The 26,100-nt window shown below is 42.2% G+C and overlaps 1 protein-coding gene across 3 annotated transcripts in view; it reads left to right on the forward strand.

The window, feature by feature from the left end:
* ppp3ca (protein phosphatase 3, catalytic subunit, alpha isozyme) overlaps positions 1–26,100 on the forward strand; it is a 440,681-nt gene that overhangs the window by 316,298 nt on the left and 98,283 nt on the right. For all 3 annotated transcript variants that reach the window (XM_063052708.1, XM_063052707.1, XM_063052709.1), the window contains 3 exons: positions 541–665; positions 4,838–4,949; positions 8,371–8,516. In XM_063052708.1, coding sequence (XP_062908778.1) covers positions 541–665; positions 4,838–4,949; positions 8,371–8,516 — 383 coding nt within the window. The remainder of the gene's footprint in view (positions 1–540; positions 666–4,837; positions 4,950–8,370; positions 8,517–26,100) is intronic.

Genomic DNA, 26,100 nt, shown 5'->3' on the forward strand with positions numbered 1-26,100 from the left:
TCTGAGTTTTTTATCAAAATGCCAAATTTTCCCCAAGATGTTAGCTGGTCTCCTTACCAATTTAGGTCGAGCTTGGTGAACTACTGAAAAGCCCAAAATTGTCAAGTTATTTTTTAAAATGTAAGACTGTTTCATTAGTATTTTAGCAAGGTACAGAACATCAATTTATATCATGCAATTAGATATATGGATAAATAAACATTTCATCTTTTCATAAACAAGAAAATCTGCAGATGCTGGAAATCCAAGCCACACACACAAAATGCTGCAGTCCTGATGAAGGGTCTCGGCCTGAAATGTCAACTGTACTCTCTTCCAGAGATGCTACCTGGCCTGCTGAGTTCCTCCAGCATTTGGTGTGTGTTGCTTTCATCTTTTCATGATGGAATACAAAGAATAAGTGTTGAAGTTAAAAACTGAACAATTGAAAGGATCGACTGTCTAGTTTTAACTAACTTTATTGAAGTTATAAATTATTACTGAATTGAAAAGTGTTATAGATTCACCTAGTTAAGTAAAATCCTGTGTTTTGTTTCCTAGTTTGTGGAGACATTCATGGTCAATTCTTTGACTTAATGAAGCTCTTTGAAGTGGGTGGGTCACCAGCCAGTACTCGCTACCTCTTTCTGGGAGACTATGTGGACAGGGGCTACTTCAGTATTGAGGCAAGTACTCTGTGCCCAGGAAAACAATGAATAGCATGAAATTAATGTTATGTATTTACATGTACACAAACGTACACCTCCTTCACAAACAAATAAAATATATTGTGTTAAAAATATTGGACAGTCATTTTCATCAAGTATCATTAAGGTTGCTCCAGTTCATTAATTTTATTATGAACTATATATTTTGATAAAGCTTTGAAATTCTGCCCTTTTTTCTATCATCATTGTTTTGGCTCAAGGATGTACTCCTGCTTGTTTCTCATCAAATTAATAGTTGTATGTTTCAGCCAGTGAAGGTTTAAGATTACTCCCTTGAGCACACTGAATATTCCTGACTCTCGTGTTGACAGAATTTGTTCATTCTGAATTACATTTTTTGTTCAACCATCTGTGATCAAAATTTGCTTTTGTCAATTTAAAATAAATAAATTCTTTCTGAACTTCTTTATTACTTTTGTGGTCTGATCCCCTCTACCATCAGATTTCTGAATGCACATTGAACCCATGAACACTAGCTCACTACATTTTTGCCACTACTTATATGATTTAACTCTCTCTCTCTCTCTCTCTCTCTATATATATATATATATATATATATATATATATATATATCTCATAATCTCATGTACTGCTGCTGCATAATAACAACAAATTTCATTAGGTATGCTGATGATATTAAACCTGATTCTGATTCTAATCTGTAAATATATCCCCTTGCACTTGAACTCAGTACATGGCAGAAGAGGTTATTGGGCTTGATTTATTCGAGATCTTTTCATTTTAATTGCAGATAGGAATCGCGGAACTACTGAGTAAAGTGAATCTTTGAATTATTTTCTCAGTTTCATGAAGGGATGCATCAGAATCATACTTTAGATAGTCTTTAGATAGGAAATTTCCACTGAAATAATTCCACATTTGTGTGGTGTGTGTAGTACCGGAAAAATAACCCAAAAGTTTATGAGTTCATATCAATTGAGGCAAATTTTTGAAATTACACTTGATAAAGAAGAAGTCTATCTCATTTACACTTGATACTATAGATTATTACATAAATGGTTCACTTATATCCTTCAGGAAACAAAACAAACCATCCATGAATGGTGGTAGCAGGGAGGGTGGCACTGTTGCTCTCTAGGGCATTGAAATTAATGGTTTGATGAGCTCCTTGTGTTAAATAAATTATAAAGCCATTAGAGTAAAATCTGCCTTCCATGTAACCCCAGCACACTACCTGACGATTGAAGATATTTCTGCCACTGTAGCTCATTTAGCCATCCAGAATAAATATGACTGCAATCTCATGCTTTTATAGTTGACATTATGGCCCCTGACAGGATGCCCAAGCCAGTCAGCCGTAAGTAATAATCCCCGACTTCAGAGGTAGGAAAAAAAGTAGACAAGATGCAAGCATGTTGAGTTCAATTAATTTCCTACAACCACCTCATTAACAAATGATGTCTACAATTTGAGAGCTACCTCAAGAACTAGCCTAAGATTTGAAAAAAAATCTCAGAGTCTCATCTATTGACAAAATGGCACAGTTGCATTAATAAGATTGTATCTATCACTGGCTCCCTAGGACCATCAAATGACACTGTCAGACTGTCACATGAACAGCCTAAACCTACAGATCTCTGGGCATGATCCAGTAGGTTCGTAAAACCTGATTCAAGTCTCTTGATTTTGCATTAAACAAAAGCCAAGGACCCTATGTGCTGAACAAAAATTCAAATCAAACTGCAGGTGCTGGTAATCTGAAATAATTAATATTTTAGATCAAAGACCTTTCATCAGATGCTGTCTGATCTGCAGAGTATTTACAGCAATTTTTGGTTTTATTTCAAGCCTGCTGAACAATGAACATTAATTCACCATAGTGATCATAATTCACTATCTCTTTTCCAGTGGTGAATTAATATTCTATGATAAAAACAATTTTTCAGAAGCACTGTGAAAAGCAAGGACAGAGAACAGGTATTAGGTGACCTACATTTTTCTCCATCATGTAGCTTCACCCAGAGGCAAAACCTAAGCTGCCATACTGAATCCGAGTCAGCTGCCAAATGAACCAGTGCAATAATCTACTTAAACTCAGATAAACACAACATTTGCCAACACATCTGTCCAAAGCTGTTTTGGTGCAACCGTGCAGACCGGGTGGGGTGGGGTGGGGTGGGGGGCAGGAGCACCCTTGTTTCTGCAAAGAATACATGTGATCTGAAGTTACAGGGGCATTAAAAAGTAGCTTCAGCAGTTTAGAAATAGAGCAAGTGCCTCTATCTGTCAGGATCATCAGCAATTAGAGTTGGGGGCTGATTGTGGGAACGATATTGTGGGTGGGGATTAGAATGGATAGGGGTTTTACTGACTCACTGGGAGGTTTCCTTTAGTTCCCAGAAGATCCTGCAGAGGAGTCACTTCTGTGTAAATTTATTTTGGGCGAATAAGCAAGCAGGCGTTGCTCATCAAATTCTGACCATTGTCTTTTTAGGTGACTTGAGTCCTTCAGTTTGGGGACAGCCTTGAACCTAATCATTGTAGGTCAGGTACACACAGCTAGGTTAGGGAATGCATGGGAATAGGGCATCATATACAATGCTTGCTTCACATTGGATTATGAGCCATCCTGTTTAATCTGAGACTGTTGGCAACTCTGTCAGCATTATCAGAACTCAGCATTACCAAAATCTGCAATTTAATATTGCTGTTTCTTGAAACTAGCAGACCAATCACAGAAAACTGAGGTGTTTGCCAGGAGCAATATTCATCAGATTGAAGTACCAACTAAGCAAATAGCAGAATGACCATTTACAGAGATTGTTTATCCCACACAGACCATAAGTAAATAGTTCTACGTCAAAAGGAAAGCAGAGACTTGATGAGCATTTCCTTTCTAAATCATAATAGGTCCCTGCATGAGTCCAAATATACCTGTATATCTTACTGCATTTCCAATGACTGCTATCTTAATTGAATGTATCAATATTATAGATACTAGGCTGAGACAAATACAGAATTCTCTTTAATGAGTGATCCCATAGAATCCATCCTCTATCTAAAGTTTTATTAGAATTTTTTGGGAAAATTTATGATGGACCTGGATGATTGTGATTGCAAATGTGTCAATTAATCCAGGGGAAGGCAGTCAGCTTGCTCAGAAACCATAGCTCTAGATTTAATACCCTTCACACCAATAGTCTATAGCTGAAGTACGCAAACTTCCCCTCTGAATCAGCTAAATATTATTATTTGAACAAAATATTGTTAGCTACAAACTATAAAAACAAGGTGAACAAAGGCAACAAACAGTCAATTTTGGACACCTGTAACCTCCAAAATTTCCTCCAAACAATATTAGTCACTGGATTGATTTCCCAATCTAATATTACAGGGCTACAGTTATTCAGGAGGAAGGCTGAACACAGTGGCCTTTCAGTCAATCAGGAATGGACAGTACATTGGACCTAATCAGCGACATGGCATTCCATTAATTATTTTTCAAGCCTGAATCTTTTTGTTTAGTCTACATCATAACAGTTGGTATATTATTAATAAGACAAGTTGAAGCATTTTTTTGAAATTATGTCTTAATAATTTAGCAACACCTTTTTAGGTGTATATACTGCTCTGACAAGATATTTAAAATGTTTCATATTTACATAATGTGTCATGTGAGATAAATTATGTCATGCACTAACAATCAAAGAACAGAATGCAAACAAAATGTTTTTTTGTGACAGTGGGTAACATGGAAAGACAATGTAGAGGATTAATATTTACGAGTTCAGAGTAGTGGCTTGGGAGAATAGGGAAGGACGGACATTAATGAGCAGTAATATATTATTACTGTGTTACTTTGAACATTGGTTACATTGAATCCTATCTTATTGCAACACATTCTAACAAGTGCTGGAACAATTTAATGAGTTAAATCCTTATCAGTAAATAAATCATTGTAATATGTTTAGTAGCAAAATGACATTTGTAAATGTTATGCAATAGAGTATGAACATTATTAGAAATGCTGACAACATGCAGTGATCAGGGTTGATGTGACAGTGCCATTCACTATGTGTTGCTTATTGTCATTATATTTGAGCAATTAAGAATATTACCTTGCATATCACATTTTAAAATGATTTTGTATGTTATTTATTTCTATGCAGTGTGTTTTGTATCTGTGGTCGTTGAAAATTCTGTATCCAAAGACACTGTTTTTACTCCGTGGAAACCACGAATGTAGACATTTGACAGAATATTTCACTTTCAAACAAGAATGTAAGTATCATTATATTATGATACATTTTCAGAGATTAACATCTGTTTTTTGTCATTTCTTTACATTTGATGTTTGCAGTATTTCCATCTCTGGCCCTTAGATCTCCTTCACAATAAGTGCTAAGATGCCTAGCTACTCTTTCAATCTTACAAATCCATCTGCTGTGCTGTTAAAATCAGAATTTCAGACTTTGAAATATTCATATTGCACATAACATAAATTGGGAATCTAAAACAAACATACATACTTCAAGGTGATATTTTATAGAAATAATTCAGTGTGAGAGTTCTATCTCCTTACTCGCATGTTAGTTACTTTGCAGGTAATGTGATTAGTGTGACTATTAGAGTGTATATTCGTAATGAATGGAGAGTTCTTGTCAAAATTTTTGACCTTGTTATATTTTTGTTTTTGATAACGTGAGGCCAATTATTACAAAACTACACACTTAAGTAATAAACAGCAATATGACAAAAGATTAATGGGTGAAGTAAATCCACTTATCTATCTATCTATATCTCTATCAGTTGACTGAGTACAATGCGGAATAGGCCCTTCTAGCCCTTTGAGCAACACCACCCAGGTTGAACCCAAGCTTGATTATAACGACCAATTAACCTACTAACTAGTACGTCTTTGGACTGATGGAGGCAACCAGGGCAACCAGAGAAAGCCCACGTGGTCACAGGGAGAACGCAAAAAATCCTTACAGATAGCAGCAGGGTTTGAACTTTGGTTGCTGGTACGGTAAAGCTTTGAGATAACCACTATACTACCACTGCGCCAGTTCATTGATTAAAGAACAAAACTAAAAAGTATTTTTATTATTTATAATAATTTGTTTTCATCCTTATTACACAATTATTTACTTCTTCATTTTATGATATTAACATTTCAATTTTCTATTCAAAATAAAAATGTTGCATTCCTAAGTTCACTTAGTGAGCCTTCGTTAACCGTTTTTTATTGTATGATTCACAGCAACTTTCTTTCCTATTGCTCAAAATTTTTCTGATCCTAACAAATTTGATTTGTCAATGTTATGATAATGTGTAAAAAGATCTTACATTAAAAATCAATTTCAATTCAATAAAAGCTTAAAAATCGTGGAATGAATAACAACAAAGTAAATGTATTGGTAGCGGAAATCATATTAATTTATGGTCCAAAACAATCATATATGGGAGCATGATTGAAAGCATTATAAAATATGTGCATATTAATTAAAGATTATCTATTCATGAGACTTTTTCTGAACTTAAATAAGTGGTATTGAAAAGTGTAATTTTGATTTTCTAACTAAATTTGTTCCAATTATTGTCATTTGTGAATGCATTATTACTATTACAAGATTAGCATTTTCTGAATTGGAAAATGCTTTTAATCTTTAAACTAAGGGTAGTTTTTCAGGTGAAAATTATTGTGTATGAAAATTAGCTAAAGTAACATACATTAAGTTATTATCATATTTTATGCTGGAAAATATTTCAGCATTTCTCATTAACAATAGATAAGGTGAGAAAGGGAAATAGGAATGGGGAATGTTGAAGTGGGGGGGGGGGAATGCCATCCCCTTCTCTTAATTCCTCTGTCTCTGCCGCACCTGCTCTCAGGATGTGGTTTTTCATTCCAGAACGAAGGAGATGTCCTTCTTCAAAGAAATGGGTTTCCCTTCCTCCAGCATCAATGCTGCCCTCAACCGCATTCCTTCCATTTCATGCACATCTGCCTTTACCCCATCCTCATGCCACCTCACCAGGGATAGTGTTCCTCTTATCCTCACCAGCCTCCGCATCCAGCACATAATTCTCCATAACCTCCACCATCTTCAACAGGATCCCACCACTAAGCACATCTTTCCCTACACCCCCTCCATCTTCTGCTTCACTCAGGGATTGCTTCCTATGTGACTCGCTTGTCCATTTGTCCCTCCTCACTGATCTCCCTCCTGGTACTTACCCTTGCAATCGGAACAAGTGAAACACCTGAACCTACACCTCCACCCTCACCACCATTCAGGGCCTTGAACAGTCCTTCCAGATGAGGCAACACTCCGGTAATGCCTCCTCACATCTTCACCATTCCCATTCCCATTCCCAGTTCCCTCTCTCACTTTATCTACTTACCTGCCCACCACCTCCCTCTGGTGCTCCTCCTGCTTTTCTTTCTTCCATGGCCTTCTGTCCTCTCCTATCAGATTCCCCCTTCTCTAGCCCTGTATCTCTTTCACCAACCAACTTCCCACCTCTTTACTTCACCCATTCCCCTCCCGGTTTAACCTATCACCTTGGGTTTCATCCTCCCCTCCCCCCATCTTCTTACTTTGACTCCTCATCCTTTTAGCTACAGTCCTGAAAAGGGTCTCGGCCCAAAACGTTGATTGTTTACTTTTTCCCATAGATGCTGCCTGGCCTGCTAAGTTCCTCCAACATTTTGTGTGTTTTGTCAAAATTGGTTATGGAGAATACGTCTGTACTTTATATAGAAGTTACTCTAATCCTTTCCAAAGATCGCAATTTTATAAATCATATTTGAGATGCAGATATCAGAGAAATTATGATCAAATTAAAAGTAATTAGTTTGGGTTTTGACAGTGATGGTATCTGTGGCTATGAACATGAAGTGTGGCATGGTAGGATTGTTTTTGGAATAAAAGAAGACTGAATAAATATATCATCTTGAGAAAACTAAATATTTAGAACTAATAGTTCTGACAGAATAATTCAAAGGTACAAAATGTTTTTTAAAATGTTATGTCAGTTCCTCAGTTCTCCTGAATATAGTGATGTCTTGTTGAAGTATGGTTCTAATAACAACCTGTATATTGCAGGCCATTATCTATAAACTCATCTAGAAAATGAATGTTGGCAGACTGTTTGAATTTGGCCTGGTTCAGGTTAGACCTCATTCAATGTGCTCACAAGAGAACTTGCATCGGGGGTTGCTGAGAGGTATTGCATACTTTCTCTCTCATATTATTAAAGAATGTTGTGGTGCTGAGGTAGATGATGGGTGGCCATTTACAGTGGGGAATTAACCTCCCAACCTACATGTCTTCGAGGTGTGAGCCCAGGGAACTTTCAGGAAACCGACACAGTCATGGGGAGAAAGTGCAAACTCAGCACAGACCTCACTGGAGGCCAGGATGCTCATTGGAGCTTTGATGCAACAGATTTACTAGTTTTGCTGCCTATCTTCATTAATAGCATCTGTTTTCCATACTCAAAAGGTCCTTTTGGTCCATGGGATGGGCAATTCACTGCTTTGGATTATCATTTGGTGCTGAAGTTAAAAATTGTCCTCAAAGTGACTGATGCAACATCTTATAAAGCATTATAGATTGTCATGATAGTTAATTATCATATTTCAAAAATATAAAATTTTCATTATATTAAAATCAAGTGGACCTTTTCTCCTCAGGTAAAATCAAGTATTCAGAACAGATATATGATGCATGTATGGAAGCCTTCGACTGCCTACCCCTCGCGGCACTGATGAACCAACAATTTCTTTGTGTACACGGAGGCCTTTCCCCTGAAATACACACCCTGGATGATATAAAAAAGGCGAGTTCTTCATTGTTTTGTTTAATACTTCAGAATGTGACAATTTCCCAGTTGACGTTACAAATCAACAACTTGCAATAAGAAACACAAAATAGAAATTGAGATGTGATTTGATTGTGTAGAGAAAGTGCACCAGTTAACCAGCCTAATAAGTAACAGATGAATCTCTTTTAATTTGTATAGGATTAGATACAGGAACAGTGTAATGATTTGAAGTCAATAAAGTTGAGGACTGAAGTCAGCAATTTTAAAAACGAGTTGATCCCGTTTAATCAAGCTGCAGTCCTACTCCCACACTGGTCACACTGTTTGTCCCACTCCCATCAGGGAGGAGGCTACGTAGCATCTACAGCCGGACCACCAGACTCAAAAGCAATTACTTTCCCCAAGCAGTAAGATTGATCAACACGTCCACTCACTAACCACTACTTTATCATTTCCTGTCAGTCACCTTATGTACAGACATTCTTGTGCCTAGCATCTCTTTATGAACATACAATCAATCTATGTATACAATCTATCCAGTGTATTTGTATGCATTGTGTTCTTCATCTGTTTTTTTGTGCTGCACTGGATCCACAGAAATAATTACTTCATTCTCCTTTACTGTGTACTGGAAATGACATTAAACAATTTTGAATCTTGAATCAAACCAATCAAGAGATTAATTTCAGAATAAGAATATAATAAAGAGATGTATCTGGACTTGGCTTGCAGACAGGGTAAACTTGTAGGCATAGGACAATTCATTTGGAGTACAGGACATCTCAAAGAGAATAGAATAATAACCCCTGTCCACAAAAGAAGCGTCATGGTTTGATAATTCCTGCTCCTGTTTACTAGCCAGTACCTCCTGCTAAATATTGCCAGTTTGAGGTCTGTGACGGTATGGTGCTTCCTGTGGTTGAATTGCACACACAAAGAAGGGCTACTCTTGTATGAAAATTTGAGAAAACAAACCTGTTGAGGAATTGTCACAGAGAAGCAGCTAAGTAGTAGAAGAAAATATGATGGTTGTAGTGCTGCTGGTTCTGATCTGGATCAGAAACGTTCAGTGAGTGGACTTGGTCTTGGGAGTTTTTATCTAGAGTCTCCCCAGCAGTTAGGTGAGAGAAGCTATTGAACACAAGAAGAATGGAGAGTTAACCAAGGTACTAAAATAGCAGCATTATAATGCTACGATTCGAACTTGAGACAAAATATTAATGCAAGAACGAACTTGGAAAGAGAAACTGGGAAGGAAAGGGCTGAGAGTGAAATGATAGTGCTCAGAGAAATTATTTTAAAATACCGAAAGGCTCAGTACATTAAATGTTATTTAAGTAACATAATTAAATATTCACAGTAGTGCTTTGCTGCCATCGCTTCACTTGTGCATTATACCTCATATTATTCCCAATATTTTGTTCAGCATTGCATTTTAGCTTTGTTTCCAACACAATTTCTTTGACATTCACATTCAAAAATGTATTCACACACAGAGAGTGATAGGTGTGTGGAATGCACTGCCAGCGATGGTAGTGGAGGTGGATACAATAGGGTCTTTTAAGAGACTCTTAGATAGGTGCATGGAGTTTAGAAAAATAGAGGGCTATGCGGTAGGGTAACTCTAGGCAGTTTCTAGATAGGTTACTTGCTGGGCACAACATTGAGGGCCGAAGGGCCTGTAATGTGCTGTGGATTTCTAAATGGCTCACTGAATTTACATTTGTTCACCCCACTGGATGAAAAACTGCATTATGAACAATGAAGTCACTGTATTAGATCAGAGAGTAAGCAAGAAAATAATTGTCTCTCAAAGCAGGGAGCCCTGGGCAATGATGTGCCCTAAGGCCAACAGTCATTCTTTTTACTCACATAGGAAATTCCAGAATAGTAACATAGGGTATTAGAAGCTTTGCATGGAACATAGAACAGTACAGCACAGGAACAGGCTCATTGGCTTACAATGTTGTGCCAAACCAATTAAATTAGTAATTAAATGGCTAACTAAACTACTCTCTTCTACCTACAGAATGTCCATATCCTTCCGTTTTCCTCACATTAACGTGCCTACCTGAACATCTCTGAGAAGTCCCTAATGCAATTGCCTCTACCACCTCCCTGGGCAGCACATTACAGGCAGTCACCAGTCTGTGTAAAAAAACTTTCCCCTCACATCTCCTTTGAAATTAACCCCTCTCACCTAAATACATGTCCTCTGATATCAGACAATTCAACCCTGAGAAAAAGATACTGTCTGTCCACTCTATCTATGCCTGGCATATAAACCTCTATCAGATCTCCCCTCAGCATCTGCCATTTCAGAGCAAACAACCCAAATTTGTTCAACCTCTCATTATAGCACATGCCCTCTAATCCAGGCAGCATCCTCTCCAAAGCCTCAACATCCTTCCATATTAGGGTGATCATAATCAGTAAGCAAGCCATGCACTTTCTTAATTTCAGTTTGGCATTCAACACTATTGGCCCACAGATCTTGGTGAACAAATTCCTACTCCTCGGTCTAAATACGCCTCTGTGCAACTGGGTGTTGAACTTCCTAATCAACAGACCTCCGATAGTCAGGATGCACAACGGCTCCTCCCTCCTCATCATCCGTAGCAGGGGTGCTACACAGGGCTGTGTGCTGAGCCCACTGCAGTACACTTTGCTCACACACGACTGCGTGGCCAAGCACCCGAGTAATCACAGTGTCAAGTTCACTGATGACATGACAGTGATGGGGCTCATCACCAACAATGATCAGACGGCTACAGAGGGGAGTTAGAAGAGCTTGAGGCCTGATGCCAGGCAAATAATCTTTTCCTCAATGTCAACAACACAAAGGAGATGGTTACTGACTTCAGGAAAACTTGAACCACTGACCCACTCTTTTCACCCGTGGCACAGCAGTGAAAACTGTGAGCAGTTTCAAACTCCTGAGAATGCTCATCTCATGATTGCAGAACACATCCTACACAATCAAGAAAGTTCACCAGTGTCTCCGCTTTCTGAAGAGGCTGAAAAAAGCTGGACTATGCACATCAATACTCACAACCTTCCCCAGACGTACAGTAAAGAGCATTCTAACATGCTGCATCACTGCATGGTATGGAAACTGCACGGCAGCAGACAGGAGGGCTCTGCGACGGGTGGTCAGAACAGCCCAAAACATCACCGGCACAAGTTTACCTGCCATCAAGGACTTATCTGCAGATGGGTGCTGGAAAAAAGCCAGCAACATCATGAAGGATCGCACCCACCCTGCTCAAGGACTATTTGTCTCACTCTCATCAGGGAGGAAGCTACATAACATTCACACCAGGACCATCAGGCTCAAATACAGTGACTTTCTTCAAGTAGTAAAGCTGATCAACACCTCCACCCACAAAGCCACCCCACCACCACTACTTTATCATTTCCTGTCAGAGTCACCTTGTACTCCTGTACCTAGCATCATTTACATACATATAATCAATCTATGTATGTAAGTTATCTTGCATGTTTATAATTATGGATTTTTTTATTATTGTGTTCATTATCTTACTTTTTTATATACACTGTATCGGATCCACAGTAACAATTATTTTGTTTTCCTTTACACTTATGAATTGGAAATAACATTAAACAAACTTGAATCTTAGCTACCCTATCGTTCTGTGTAACACTTTCAGGGAGCTATGAATTTGGGCCTCATGATCCCTCTGCTCTTCAAAACTGTTAAGTGTCTTCCTTTAACAGTGTACTGTCTCTTTACATTTGACCTACCAAGGTGCAACAGAACCAATCTTTTCATCATCTGCAAAATTACTAACCCACCCACCCACATTTTCATTCAGGTCATTTATATACATAACAAACAGCAGAGGGCGCAGTACAGATCCTGGTGGAACACTACTGATCACAGACCTCCAGCTAGAATAAGTCCCTTTGACAAAATACACTCTTCTGTGGGCAAACCAGTTCTGAATCCAAATGGCCAATTCACTATGGATCCTATGTATCTTAATCTTCTGGATAAGCCTCCCATGAGAGACCGTGTCAAACACCTTACTAAAATAAAATGTAGACAATGTTTGTAGCTCTACCTTCATCAATCATCTTTGTCATCTAGTCAAAAAATTCAATTAAGTTAGTAAGGCACGATTTGCTCCATACAAAGCCATGCTGGCTCTCCCTAATTAGGCTACAGTTTAACAAAAGCTCACAATTTGTATCCTTAAGAGTTCTTTCCAGTAACTTCTCTACTACTGACGTGAGACTGACGGGTCTGTAGATTACAGGATCATCCCTGGTTCCCTTCGTCAATAATGGGGAACAACATTAGCTACTCTCCAGTCTTCCAGTTTAGAAAGGACACAAAGACGTTGGTCAAGGGCCCAGCAACTCTTCTCTTGCCTCTCTCAATAACCTGGGATATATCCCATCAGGCCCTGGGGACTTATCCACCTTAATTCTCTTTAAGAGACCAAACACTACCTTCTCCTTTGCCACAAAATGTCCTAGTATATTAATACACTTGGCACTAATCTCCCTATCGTCCACCTCCTTCTCCTGGGTAAGTACTGATGTAAAGTACTCATTAAGGACCTCACGCACATCCTCCACATCCAAGCAAATGTTCTCCCTTTATCCTTGATTGGTGTTACCCTCTCCCTAGTTATCCTCTTGCTCTTGATGTATGTCTTGCCCATTCCTGTCCCTCTCTCAACCAAGTCTCTGTAATGACCACAACATCATAATTTTATGTACTGATCAACGCTCTAAATTCATGACCTTTACCCATAATATTCAGAGCATTAAAATACACAAACTTCAAACTATCCGTTCTATCATATCTATTACTTTGCTCCTGCCTTTTTCTTTTGGCCCTGACATCTATCTTCCTCTCCTCAACTTTCTGACTTGGTGCACTGTTTCCCACCCCACCCTCCGCCAAACAAATTTAAACCCTCCGAGAGGCACCAGTGAACCTCCTGGCCAGGGTACTGGTTTCCCTCCAGTTTAGGTGCAATCAGCCCTCTTGTACAGGTTCTCCCTACCTCAGAAGAAGAATCAATGATCCAATAACCTGAAACATTGTCCCCTGTGTTCTTCAACCACTCATTCATCTGTACTATCATCATATTCCTGCCCTAACTGCTTGTGGCACCAGGAGTAATCTAGAGATTACTACCATGAAGGTCCCTGCTCTCAGTGCTTTCTTAACTACTTAACCCCACTGCATAGGACCTCTTTTCTCTTGCTGCCTGTGTCATTAGTGCCAATGTACACCAAAATCTTTGGCTGCTCACCAATATTTCACGTTGCTCTGAGACATCCTGGATCCTAACACCTGGGAGGCAACACTCCGTCCTGGTGTCTGTTTCGTGACCACAGAATCACCTGTCCCCATAACTATCCAGTCTCCTATCATTATCCTTCTGTGCTGCTACTCTTTACCCTTCCCTGCTGAGCCTAAGTGCTGGTGGCTTGGCTGCTGCTGCTAGACTAACATTTTGCAGATGGAATGCTGAAAGGAAAAGGTAAAATGTATTTAAAATGTATTTGGTAGTTAAATCATTTTAGAGGTGAAAGGTATAGTACAGATCGATTTACTATATCCATGGGATGGGGACTGAGCCCCAAATATCAGTCTATAAATTTTGAGCTGGTGGACTCTGATGACAGGCTTTATAGAGCTGGGTTTACTTGAGGTTGTTTTCAAAATATGAGATCAACCTGGTTAGCATTTAAAGTTCATCCCTAACTTACAGGATCATAGAATGAAATGTACCATGAAAGGAGGCCACAGATGTGTACTGGCTGATAGAGCATTTCAGCTAGCCCTACTCTCCTGGGCCTTATAGGTAATTGCCTGACTCACTTTTGAAGCAGAAGACATGGCAATGGGATTTATTTGAGGTATCCAAAATCATTTAGAGTGAAGACTGTGTTGATACTGAGAAATAGTTCCCATTTGTGGAAGGATCAAGAACCAGGAACATGAAATCAAAGTATTTCATAAAAGAATTGGTGGCAACTTAAGGGAAGATCTAATAGTGAAGGCAATTCACCCTTTCTCATTATCTACCTAATCGTTATTTTGAATGGTTTTATATACCTCAATTAAATCCCTTTGCAACCTCTTCTGTTTCAAAGGAGACACTTACAGTTTCTCTATTCTATTCACAGAAATATGTTCCTCATCTCTGGAATTATATTAATAACTTTTTCTGCACCTTCTCAGAATCTTTTGCAATTTTGCCAGTGTAACAACTATAACTGGATATGATGTTCCAAATGTGGCCAAGCCGGTGTGTTTGAGAAGTTCATCTCAACTTCTTTGCTCATTTACTCTCGGCTTCTGTATATAAGATGCTCTGTGCGTTTTTAAAGCACTTTTTGAATCTTATATACAGATCATTAAAATCATTAATAAATAATATACCCCTGATATCTCTGTTCTCCTGTCCCTTTTAGAATTGTGCCTTGTCATACCCTGTGTATTTTTTTCACATTCTCCCCTCCAAAGATAACAACTCAAACTTGTCAGCATAAAACTCCCATGTGCCAGCTATCTGCTTATTCTACCAGCTTGACTATAGCTCTGCAAAATCTATTTATGTCCTTCTCACAGTTCACTTTGCCAATGAGTTTGATGTTTTCTGCAAGTTTAGAAATTGTGTACCGTTCAGTGAAGTCTGAAACACAGAGTGAAAAGTATAATAATCTTAATACTAATCACCAGGCAGCATAAGTTTACACTTCCCTTTAATCCAAAGAACAATCTTTCATTACAACTCTCTGCTGCCTGTCACTGAGACAATTTTCAACCTATGTAGCCCAAGAAAATGTAGTAATAATCCTCTATGAACGGCTGCAGTTTTTTGATGATGAAGCTGTACTCACAGTTTTGTTGGTGAAGATTAACGATTGCCGATAATGAAGGAGTAGTAAAGTATATCCAAGTCCATAAGACATTAAGATATATGAGCAGAATTAGGCCATTATGCGCATCGAGTCTGCTCCACCATTTCATCATGGCTGATCCAATTTTCCTCTCAGCCCCAATCTCCTGCTTCTCCACATATCCCTTCATGCCCTGACCAATCAAGAATCAATCAACCTCTGCCTTAAATATACATAAAGATTGGCCCCAGCAACAAATTCCACAAGTTCATCACCCTCAGGCTAAAGAAATTCCTCTTCATCTCCATTCTAAAAGGATGCCCCTCTATTCTAAGGCTGTGTTCTCTGTGTCTTAGACTCTCCCACCATAGGAAACATCCTCTACACATCCATTCTATCAAGGCCTTTCACCATTCGATAGGTTTTAATGAGGTCACCCCTCATTCTTCTGAACTCTAGTGAATGCAGGCCTAGGGCCATCAGATGCTCTTCATAAGACAAGCCATTCAGTCCTAGAATTATTTTCATGAATCTCCTTTCAACCCTCTCCAGTTTCAGCACATCCTTTCTAAGATAAGGGGCCCTAACCTGCTCATAAAACTCCCAAGTGGGGCCTCACCAGTGCTTTATGAAGTCTCACCATTACACCCTTACTTTTATATTCTAGTCCTCTTGAAATGAATGCTGACATTGCATTTGTTTTCCTCACCACTGAATCAACCTGTAAATTAACTTGCAAGAAATCCTGGACAAGGACTCCCAATTCCACTTACGCCTTTTTTCGTATTTTGTACATTCTCTCAATTTAGAAAGTAGTCAACCGTTTCATTTCTTCTACTAAGGTGCATGCCTATACACTTCCAGTCACTGTATTCCATCTGCCATTTCTATGCCCATTCTCCTAATCTGTTAAGTCCTTCTGCAGCCTCTCTACTTCCTCAAAACTTCCTGCCCCTCCACTTATTTTCATATAGTCTGCAAACTTTGCAACAAAGCTATTAATTTCATCAACCAAATCATTGACATATAACATAAAAATAATTGGTCCCAACACAGATCCCTGTGGAATATCACTAGTAACTGGCAGCCAGTGAGAAAAGGCTCCCTTTATTCCAACTCTTTGCCTCCTGCCAATCTGCCACTACTTTACCCATGATAGAATCTTTCTTGTAATACCATGGGCTTGTAGCATGTTATCAGCCTCATGTGTGGTACCTTGTCAAAGGCCTTCTGAAAATCCAAGGACACATCATCAACCAATTCTCCTTTGTCTATCCTGCTTGTTACTTCTTCAAAGAATTCCAACATATCTGTCAGGCAAGATTCTTCCTTGAGGAAACCATGCTGACTAGAGCCTATATTCTGATGTGTCCAAGTACCCTGAGACTCATCTGAAGTAATTGACTGCAGCATCTTCCCAACTACTGAGATTAGACTAACTAGCCTTTCTTCTGCCTTTTTCCCTTCTTGAAGAGTGGAGTAACATTTGCAATTTTCCAGTCTTCCAGACCCATTCCAGAATCTACTGATTGTTGAAAGAACATTACTAATGCCACCACAATCTCTTCACCCATCTCTTTCAGAACTCTGGAGTGTATACCATCTGGTCCAGGTATCTTATCTAGCTTCAGACCTTTCAGTTTCCTAAGATCCTTCTCTCTAGTTATACTAGCTTCACACACTTCATGCCCCCTGACACCTAGAACTTCCACAATACTGTTAGTGTCCTCCACAGTGCAGACAGATGCAAAATACATCAGTTGATCTGCTAACTCGCTGTCTTCCATTACTACCTCTCCAGCATCATTTTCCAGCAGTCCAATATCCTCTCTCGCCTCTCTTTTACACTTTATGTATCTGAAGTAACTTTTGGTATCCTCTTTAATACTACTGGCTGGCTTACTAGTCAGGGTAATATATGACAGGAGAGAGAAATTACTGTTCAAGCAACACACACAAAATGCTGGAGGAACTCAGCAGGTCAGGTCGTATCCATTGAAAAGATTACAGTTGACATTTCGGGCTGAGACCCTTCAGCAGGTCTGGAGAAAAAAACGCTGAGGAATAGATTTAAAAGGCGGGGGAGGGGAGAGAGAAACACAAGGTGATAGGTAAAACCTGAAGGGGGAGGAATGAAGTAAAGAGCTAGGTAGTTGATTGGTGAAAGAGATACAGGGCTGGATATGGGGGTATCTGATAGAAAAGGACAGAAGGCCATGGAAGAAAGAAAAGGGGGGAGGAGAACTAGAGTGAGTCAATGGGTGGGCAAGGAGATAATGTGAGGGAGGTAAAAGGGGATGGGGAATGGTGAGGGGAAGGGGGGCACTACCAGAAGTCCGAGAAATCAGGGTTGGAGTCTACTCAGATGGAATATAAGCTGTTGTTCCTCCAATCTGAGTGTGACTTCATCACGACAGTAGAGGAGGCCATGGACTAACATGTTGGAATGGGAATGGGAAGTGGAATTAAAATGGGTGACCACTGGAAGATCCCACTTTTTCTGGCAGATGGAGCGTAGGTGCTCAGTGTAGCGGGCAGCGGTCTCCCAATCTATGTCAGGTCTCACTGATGTACAGGAAGCCACACTGGGAGCACTGGACACAGTATATGACCCCAAGTGAAGTGCCACCTCACTTAGAAAGACAGTTTGGGGCCCTGAATGGTAGTGAGGGAGGAGGTGTAGGGGCAGGTGTCGCACTTGTTCCGCTTGCAAAGGTAAGTGCCAGGAGGGAGATCAGTGGGGAGGGATGAATGGACAATCTCCCTCCTGGCACTTATCATACCCGTGTCCATTGGATTTCCAGCTTCTGCAGATCTTCTCTTGTTTGTGTTAGAAATTACAGCTGTTGGATTTACCACTCTCCTCCAGTTCTTCTTCTAACTTGGTTTAGAAGACATTGACAATGAAGAGGAAGCAAGTTGCTGCAATGCAGCTTGCAGGGTAGTTCTCCACCGTAAACCGCTTTGTGATCTGAGGAGTAGTGAATAGAATTGAAAGTAACGTCATCATCTATAAACACCTTCACTTTGTTATTTCTGATGGAGGAGACAAATATTGAAAAAACAATTGAAAAAGCTAACAACACAAACCTGCTCTGATTGTAGAAATTTATTTTGTTTGTTAAATAGAATAGTTTACAGATTTGATGAGGTGATACTCTAGAGCCGAGATGATTAGCTTCTGACAACCGCAGCCATCTTCTATCTCAGGCCATTTAGCCCATCGAGTGTGTTCAACCCCATACACCTGCCCTCTCACTGTATCCCTTGATGCCCCAACCAATCAGGAATCTATCAGCTTCCGCTTTAAATATACCCATGCACTTTGCCCCCACTGCATTCCACAGATTCACTACATTTTGGCTAAAAATTCTTCCTTACTTCTGTTCTAAAAGGTAGCCCCTCAATTTTGAGGCTGTGCCCTCTAGTTCTGGATACCCCCATCAGAGGAAACATCCTTTCCACATCCACCTTATCGAGTTTTCTCCGTTGCAAGGAATGAGGCGAACCCAAACGCAGGACATGGGCACGGAGATTGAGTTAGGATGCAGACTTGTGAGTGAGTGTTGAACGGCAAACAGGAGGGTGTGCAGGAAAGCAGAAGGCAGGCAGAACTTATCTTGACTCGGAGAGACTGAGTTTCACAGGTAAACCTCGGTACTGAAGCAAAACTTAGAACACACAATCCTAAGTGGCTGGGAAACGTTAATTACCACACTGACAAAACCAACGATCTGGCAACTAGTGGGTGCAAAGCCAGGGTTCTTATGCTGCAGGTCTTGATGAAAAGCAGGTGTGCCGTCATCAAAGGAAATTAGGAGACAATGGGGAATTCACGGTCCGAACCGTGACACAATCAAAGGGAATTAGGAGAAAGTGGGGAATTAACGGTCAGGACCGTGACAGTAACCCCCAACGGGAGCCTCCAGACGAACCACCAGGCTTGTCTGGATTGTCTCGATGGAAATCTCGGATGAGGGAAGGGTCCAAGATGAAGGAGTGGGGAATCCAGGTGTGCTCCTCGGGACCGTATCCCTTCCAATCGACCAGGTACTGGAGACCACTGCCTCGGCGGCACACATCCAGTATTCGCTGGACGGTGTAAGTTGGTTAGTCGTCAACGATCCAGGCAGGTGGAGGAGGTTCAGCAGGAGGGCACAAAGGGCTGACAGACACAGGTTTCAATTGGGAGATGTGGAACGCGGGATGAATGTGCATGGATCTGGGCAGTTTAAGTCTGACCGCCGAGGGGTTGATGATACTCTCAATTTCGAATGGTCTGAGGTAATGAGGGGCAAGTTTCTTGGATTCATGTCTGAGGGGGATGTCTTTTGAAGAGAGCCAAACCTTCTGACCAGGCCGATAGTTGGGCGCAGGAATTCGATGGCGATTGGCAATCCCCTGTTTGCTGTCAGCGAGGCAGAGCAGGGCCGCGCGTGCATCCGTCCAGACCTTGCGGCACCGGCAGAGATGGGCCTGAACTGAAGGTACAGCAATGTTGTCTTCATGGGCAGGAAACAGAGGGGGTTGATAGCCGAGGGAGTATTCGAAGGGAGACATTCCAGTGGCGGTGTTGACCAGGGAGTTGTGGGCGTACTCCACCCAAGCGAGATGGCTGCTCCAGGATGACGGGTTGTTGGTGGATATGCAGCACAGTACTGTTTCCAAATCCTGGTTTGCTCGTTCTGTTTGGCCGTTAGTCTGTGGATGGAAACTGGAACACAGACTTACTGAGGCTCCAAGGGTTTGAAAAAAGGATCTCCAGACTTGAGAGATGAATTGGGGACCCTGGTCAGAAACCATGCCAGAGGGAATTCCATGAAGGCGGTAGACGTTATGGACAAGGAGGTCGGCTGTTTCACAGGCTGTAGGGAGTTTGGGAAGGGCTATGAAGTGCACGGCTTTGGAGAAACGGTCAGGTACAGTGAGTACAGCAGTGTTACTATGTGAAGGATGTAGTCCAGTAATGAAATCCAGAGCGATGTGCGACCAAAGGCAGCCAGGGACCGGTAGGGGACGAAGCAGCCCAGCAGGTGGTCGATGGGAGGCTTTTCCACAGGCACACACAGAACAGGCAGAGATGAAGGAGCAAGTGTCAGCATCCATGGTGGGCCACCAGAAATGTCACTTCAGAAGGGACAGAGTTCGATCGATGCTGGGATGGCAGGCGAAACGAGAAATATGCCCCCACTGGAGAACCTGAGACCGGACAGAGTCGGGCACGAGGAGGCGACTGGGGGGGGTCCATTGCCTGGGTTAGGTTGAGTCCATTGGGCCTCTTTGACTATGGACTCGATCTCTCAGGTGAGGGCAGCCACAACACAGGATGGTGGAAGGTTGGTATCGGGGTTGGGAAGGCCCTCCTTGGAGAACTATTGACGAGAGAGAGCATCTGGCTTCCCGTTCTTGGAACCAGGACGATAGGTCAGGGTGAATTTGAAACGGCCAAAAACTAATGCCCAACGGGCTTGGTGGGAATTAAGGCGTTTAGCTGTTTAGATGAATGCCAGGTTCTTATGGTCTATCCAGACGATGAATGGATGTTCAGCTCCCTCCAGTGGGTGCCTCCACTCCTCCAAGGTGTGTTTGGCGGCCAGCAACTCCCGGTTCCCAACGTCATAGTTCTGTTCAGTGGGAGATAGACGGCAAGAGAAGAAGGTGCAGGGATGGAGTTTTTGGTCTGGGCCGGAGCGTTGGGAGAGGACCACTCCCACCCCAGAGTCGGAGGCGTCGACTTTCACAATGAATTGGCAAGAGGGGTCAGGTTGGACCAGGATGGGAGCGGAGGTGAAACGCCTCTTCAGCTCCGAGAACGCTGAGTCTGCTTTGGGGGTCCAGTGAAAAGAGGTCGCAGGAGAGGTGAACTGAGTAAGGGATGCTGCCACCTGGCTGTATCCCTGATGAAGCAACGGTAGAAGTTTGTGAACCCCAGAAATCGCTGAAGTTGTTTGAGTGTCGTGGGTTTTGGCCACTTTGCCACTGCCTGGATCTTTTCGGGATCCGCCCTCACTTTCCCGCTCTCAATGATGTACGCCAGGAAACTGACAGAACGGGCATGGAACTTGCACTTCTCTGCCTTAACGAATAGCTTGTTCTCCAAAAGCCTCTGAAGAACCTGACGGACACGGTGGGTGTGTTCCTGAAGACTACTGGAGAAGATTACGATGTCGTCCAAATAAAATAAATGAAACGGTTAATAAAGTCCCTAAGGACGTCGTTTACCAGGGCTTGGAAGACAGCAGGGGCATTGGTGAGACCGAGTGGCGTGACCAGATATTTGAAATGACGGAGGGGGGTGTTAAAAGCTGTTTTCCATTCACCTCCCTCCCTTATCCTGACCAGGTGATAGGCATTCCACAGGTCCAACTTAAAGAAAATTGTGGCTCCGTGAAGGGGCTCAGAAGCAGAGTTGATAAGGGGCAGGGGATACTTATTCTTTATGGTGATGCTGTTCAGGCCACGGTAGTCAATGCAGGGGTGTAGTGAGCCGTCTTTCTTCCCCATACAGGGCCTACAGGGGAAGATGAGGGTCAGATAATGTCAGCTGCGAGAGGGTCATTTAGGTAAGCCTCCATTGCTTCCCTTTCTGGTCGGGACAGGTTGTACAGCCAACTGGTGGGTAGAGAGGCTTTGGGGAGAAGGTCAATTGCGCAATCATAAGGGCGATGTGGAGGCAGGGAAAGAGCCCGTTGCTTGCTAAGCACTTCTCCCAGATCGTGATACTCAACTGGAACCTTGGATAAGTCAGAGGGTTCAGAGGCGGACGAGGTCGTGGTGACCTCCACTGGGGAAAGGGCTGATTGTAGACAGGTGGAATGGCAGAATGAACTCCAGCTGACTATCTTCCTGGTGGACCAGTCGATGTGGGGGTTATGATGGCTTAACCAGGGGTAACCAAGAACTGTAGGGGCTTGAGGAGAGGAAATTAAATTGAATCGTACCTGTTCCCAATAGTTCCCGGAGAGAAAGAGAGGCAGGGGTTCTGTGCAGTGTGTGACTCTGGCCAGTAGTCTACCATTCAGTGCCCGGGCTTCCGGGGGCCACAATGGCTCATGAGCAATTCCGGCTTGGAAGGCTAAGTTTTTATCCAAAAAGTTTCCCTCTGCACCGGAGTCCACTAGTGCGAACAGGGGCAGGGACTGTTGGTTGTAACACAAACACAAAATAATCTGCAGATGCTGGGGTCAAAGCAACACTTACAACACGCTGGAGGAACTCAGCAGGTCGGGCCTTGTTCCGGCCTGAAACGTCGACCGATCTTTTCCACGGATGCTGCCCGACCTGCTAAGTTCCTCCAGCGTTTTGTGAGTGTTGGTTGTAACACAAAGTGGCTTGAAGCTGCATCCGGGGTTGGGGAACGGAAGGGAATGTTGTCTGGCTCACCAGGGTAGCAAGGAAGTGGCAGGACTGGCCGCAATATAGACACTCACCCGCTCTCAGTCTCCGGAGTCTTTCAGCGGGAGAAAGGCGGTTCCGTCCCAGCTGCATGGGTTCCTCTCCTGGGGCGGTGGAAACGACAGGGCTGGGACCTACCCCAGGAGCAGGAGGAGGGGAGAGGCTTGTTCTGGCGGGAGGCGGTAATGAGTGCCAAGGAGTGGCCAAAGGTGGTGGACGATCTGTTCTTTCTCTGAGGAGTTCTCAGAGGCGACTGTCCAACCTGGTGGCTAGGGAGATCAGGAAATCCAGGCTGTCAGTGTCGTCTCTTGCCGCCAACTTGTCTTTCACCATGTCGCTGAGACCATTCCGAAATACCCCTTGGAGTGCCTCTTCATTCCACCCCGAGTCGGCCGCTACCGTCTGGAACTCCACAGAATACTCAGCAACATTGCATGAGCCCTGGCGGAGAGAGAGTAGATGCTTGGCAGCATCTTTACCGTGGACAGGGTGGTCAAAGATTTTTCTAATTTCCACGATAAAGGTGGCGAAAGAAGAGCAGATATCCCATTGGTTATCCAAACAGCTGTGGCCCACGCTAATGCAGTTCCCTGTAACATCCCCATGATATAAGCAATCTTTGGCTTATCCGTGGAGTACGTGGATGACTGCTGTTCAAACACCAAGGAGCACTGAAGAAGGAAGACCCGGCATTTCCCCAAATCTCCAGCGTACTGCTCCAGTTCAGGTACGTGAGGCTCTCTGGGCGGGGGTGTTGGTGACACATAGGGGGTTGCCGCTACAGGCTGTCTGGGCTAGTTAGACAGGGTTCCAGGAGTGGCTTGAGTAAAATGAGTGGATACACGGTCCAACTGGTCACCGATCTGTGTGACGTGAGCAGACAGGGAACAGAGGTTCTCCATGACCTCCCAGAGCCGTTGGCTGTGCTGTCCCAGTAGGGAACCCTGGCTGACGAGGGCTTGTTGAAGGGTATTCGTGTCTGCTGGGTCCATGGTGGCCAGATCGTTCTGTTGCAAGGAACGAGGTGAACCCAAACGCAGGACATAGGCATGGAGATTGAATTAGGATGCAGACGCGTGTGTGAGCATTAAACAGCAAACAGGAGGGAGTGCAGGAAAACAGAAAGCAGGCAGAACATATCTTGACACAGAGCGTAGAAAGGAAAGCGGCAGACAAAACTTTTCTTGTCACAGAGGGACAGAGCTACACAGGTAAACCTCGGTGCTGAAGTAAAACTTAGAATACTTATCTTGACACAGAGAGACTGAGTTTCACAGGTAAATCTCCGTGCTGAAGTAAAACTTAGAATACTTATCTTGACACAGAGGGACAGAGTTTCACAGGTAAACCTCGGTGCTGAAGTAAAACTTAGAATACTTATCTTGACACGGAGAGACTGAGTTTCACAGGTAAATCTCAGAACTGGAGTAGAACTTAGAACACACAATCCTAAGCGGCCGGGAAATGTTAATTTCCACACTGGCAAAACTAACAATCAGGCAACTAGCTGGTGCAAAGCCGGCGTTCGTGTGCTGTAGGTCTTGATGAAAACCAGGTGTGCCACCATCAAAGGAAATTAGGAGGAAATGGGGAATTAACGGTCAGAACCATGGCACTCTCAACATCCGGTAGGTTTCAGTGAGATCCCCACACATTCTGCTATATTGCAGTGAGTTAGCCCCTTCATTCCCAGAATCGTCCTCGTGAACCTCCTCTTGACTCTCTCCAATGACAACACATCCTTTCTGAGATATGGGGCCTAAAACTGTAAACAATACTCCGCAAGTGTGGCCTGAGTAGTGTCTTATAAAGCTTCAGTGCTATCTCCTTGTTTTTATATTCTATTCCCCTTGAAATAAATGCCAACATTGCATTTGCCTTCTTTACCACAGGTTCAACCTGTGAATTATCCTTATGGGAGTCTTGCACCTGGACTCCTAAGTCCCTCTGCACCTTTGATGTTTGAATTTTCTCATCATTTAGATAATAGTCTGCACTATTGTTCATTTTTTCCAAAATGTTTTACTACACATTTCCCAACAGCTTTTTGCCCATTCTTCCAATTTGTCTAAGTCCTGCTGCATTTGCATTGTTTCCTCAGCACTACCTACCCCTCCACCTATCTTCATATCATCTGAAAACTTTGCCACAAAGCCATCAATTCCATTATCTAAGTCATTAACAAACTATGTGAAAAATAGTGGTCCCAATACTGACCCCTGAGGATCACCACTAGTCATTGGCAGCCAACCAGAAAACACCACCTTTATTCTCACTCACTGCCTCCTGCCTGTCAGCCATTCCTCTATCTCTGCCACTATATTTCCTATGACAGCGAAGGATCTTATCTTGGTAAGCAGCATCATGTGAGGCACCTTATGAAATGCCTTCTGAAAATCTAAGTAAATGACATCCCTTTTCAGAAACCATTCTGACTTTGACTAATTTTATCATTAGTTTCCAAGTACCTCAAAACCTTGTCCTTAATAATAGACTCTAACTCTTTCCCAACCACAGTGGTTGGGCTAATTGGCCTATAATTTCCTCTCTTTTGTCTTTCTCCCTTCTTAAAGAGTGGAGAGACGTTTGCAATTTTCCAATCTTTGGGACGATGCCAGAATCAAGCAATTCTTGAAAGATCATGACTAATGCATCTTCAGCAACCTCTTTCAGGAATCTGGAGAGTAATCCAGGTGACTTATCCACCTCAAAACCTTTCAATTTGCCTAGCACTTTCTCCTTTGTAATAGCAATGGCACGCACTTATATTCCCTGACACTCACGGATCTCTAGCATACAGCTAGTGTCTTCCAAGTAAAGAATGAAGCAAAGTACTTATTAAGTTAATTTGCCATTTCTTTGTCCCTCATTGCTACCTCAACAGCATCATTTTCCAGTGGTCCAATATCAACTCTCACCTCCCTTTTATTCTTTATATAACTTAGAAAATTTGTAGTATCCTGCTTTATATTATCTGCTAGTTTGCCCTCATATTTCATCTTTTCCCTTCTTATAGCTTTTTTAGTTGCTTTTTTAGATTTTAAAAGCTTCTCAGTCATCCAACTGCCCATTCACTTTTGCCACGTTATATGGCCTTTCCTTGGCTTTTATGCAGTTCTTAATTTCCCTTGACAGCCACAGTTGGTTAGTCCTGTAATTTGAGAACAACTTCTGTGGGACATATCTATCCTGCGTCTTGCAAACTATTCCCAGAAACTTCAGCTATCTCTGCTCTGCCTTTATCCCTGCCAGTATTCCCTTCCAATCCACCTAGGCAAGCTCCCCTCTCATGCCTCTGTACTTCCCGTTATTCCAT

Source organism: Mobula hypostoma, chromosome 7 (genome assembly GCF_963921235.1).
Source record: "Mobula hypostoma chromosome 7, sMobHyp1.1, whole genome shotgun sequence".
Lineage (NCBI taxonomy): Eukaryota > Metazoa > Chordata > Chondrichthyes > Myliobatiformes > Myliobatidae > Mobula > Mobula hypostoma.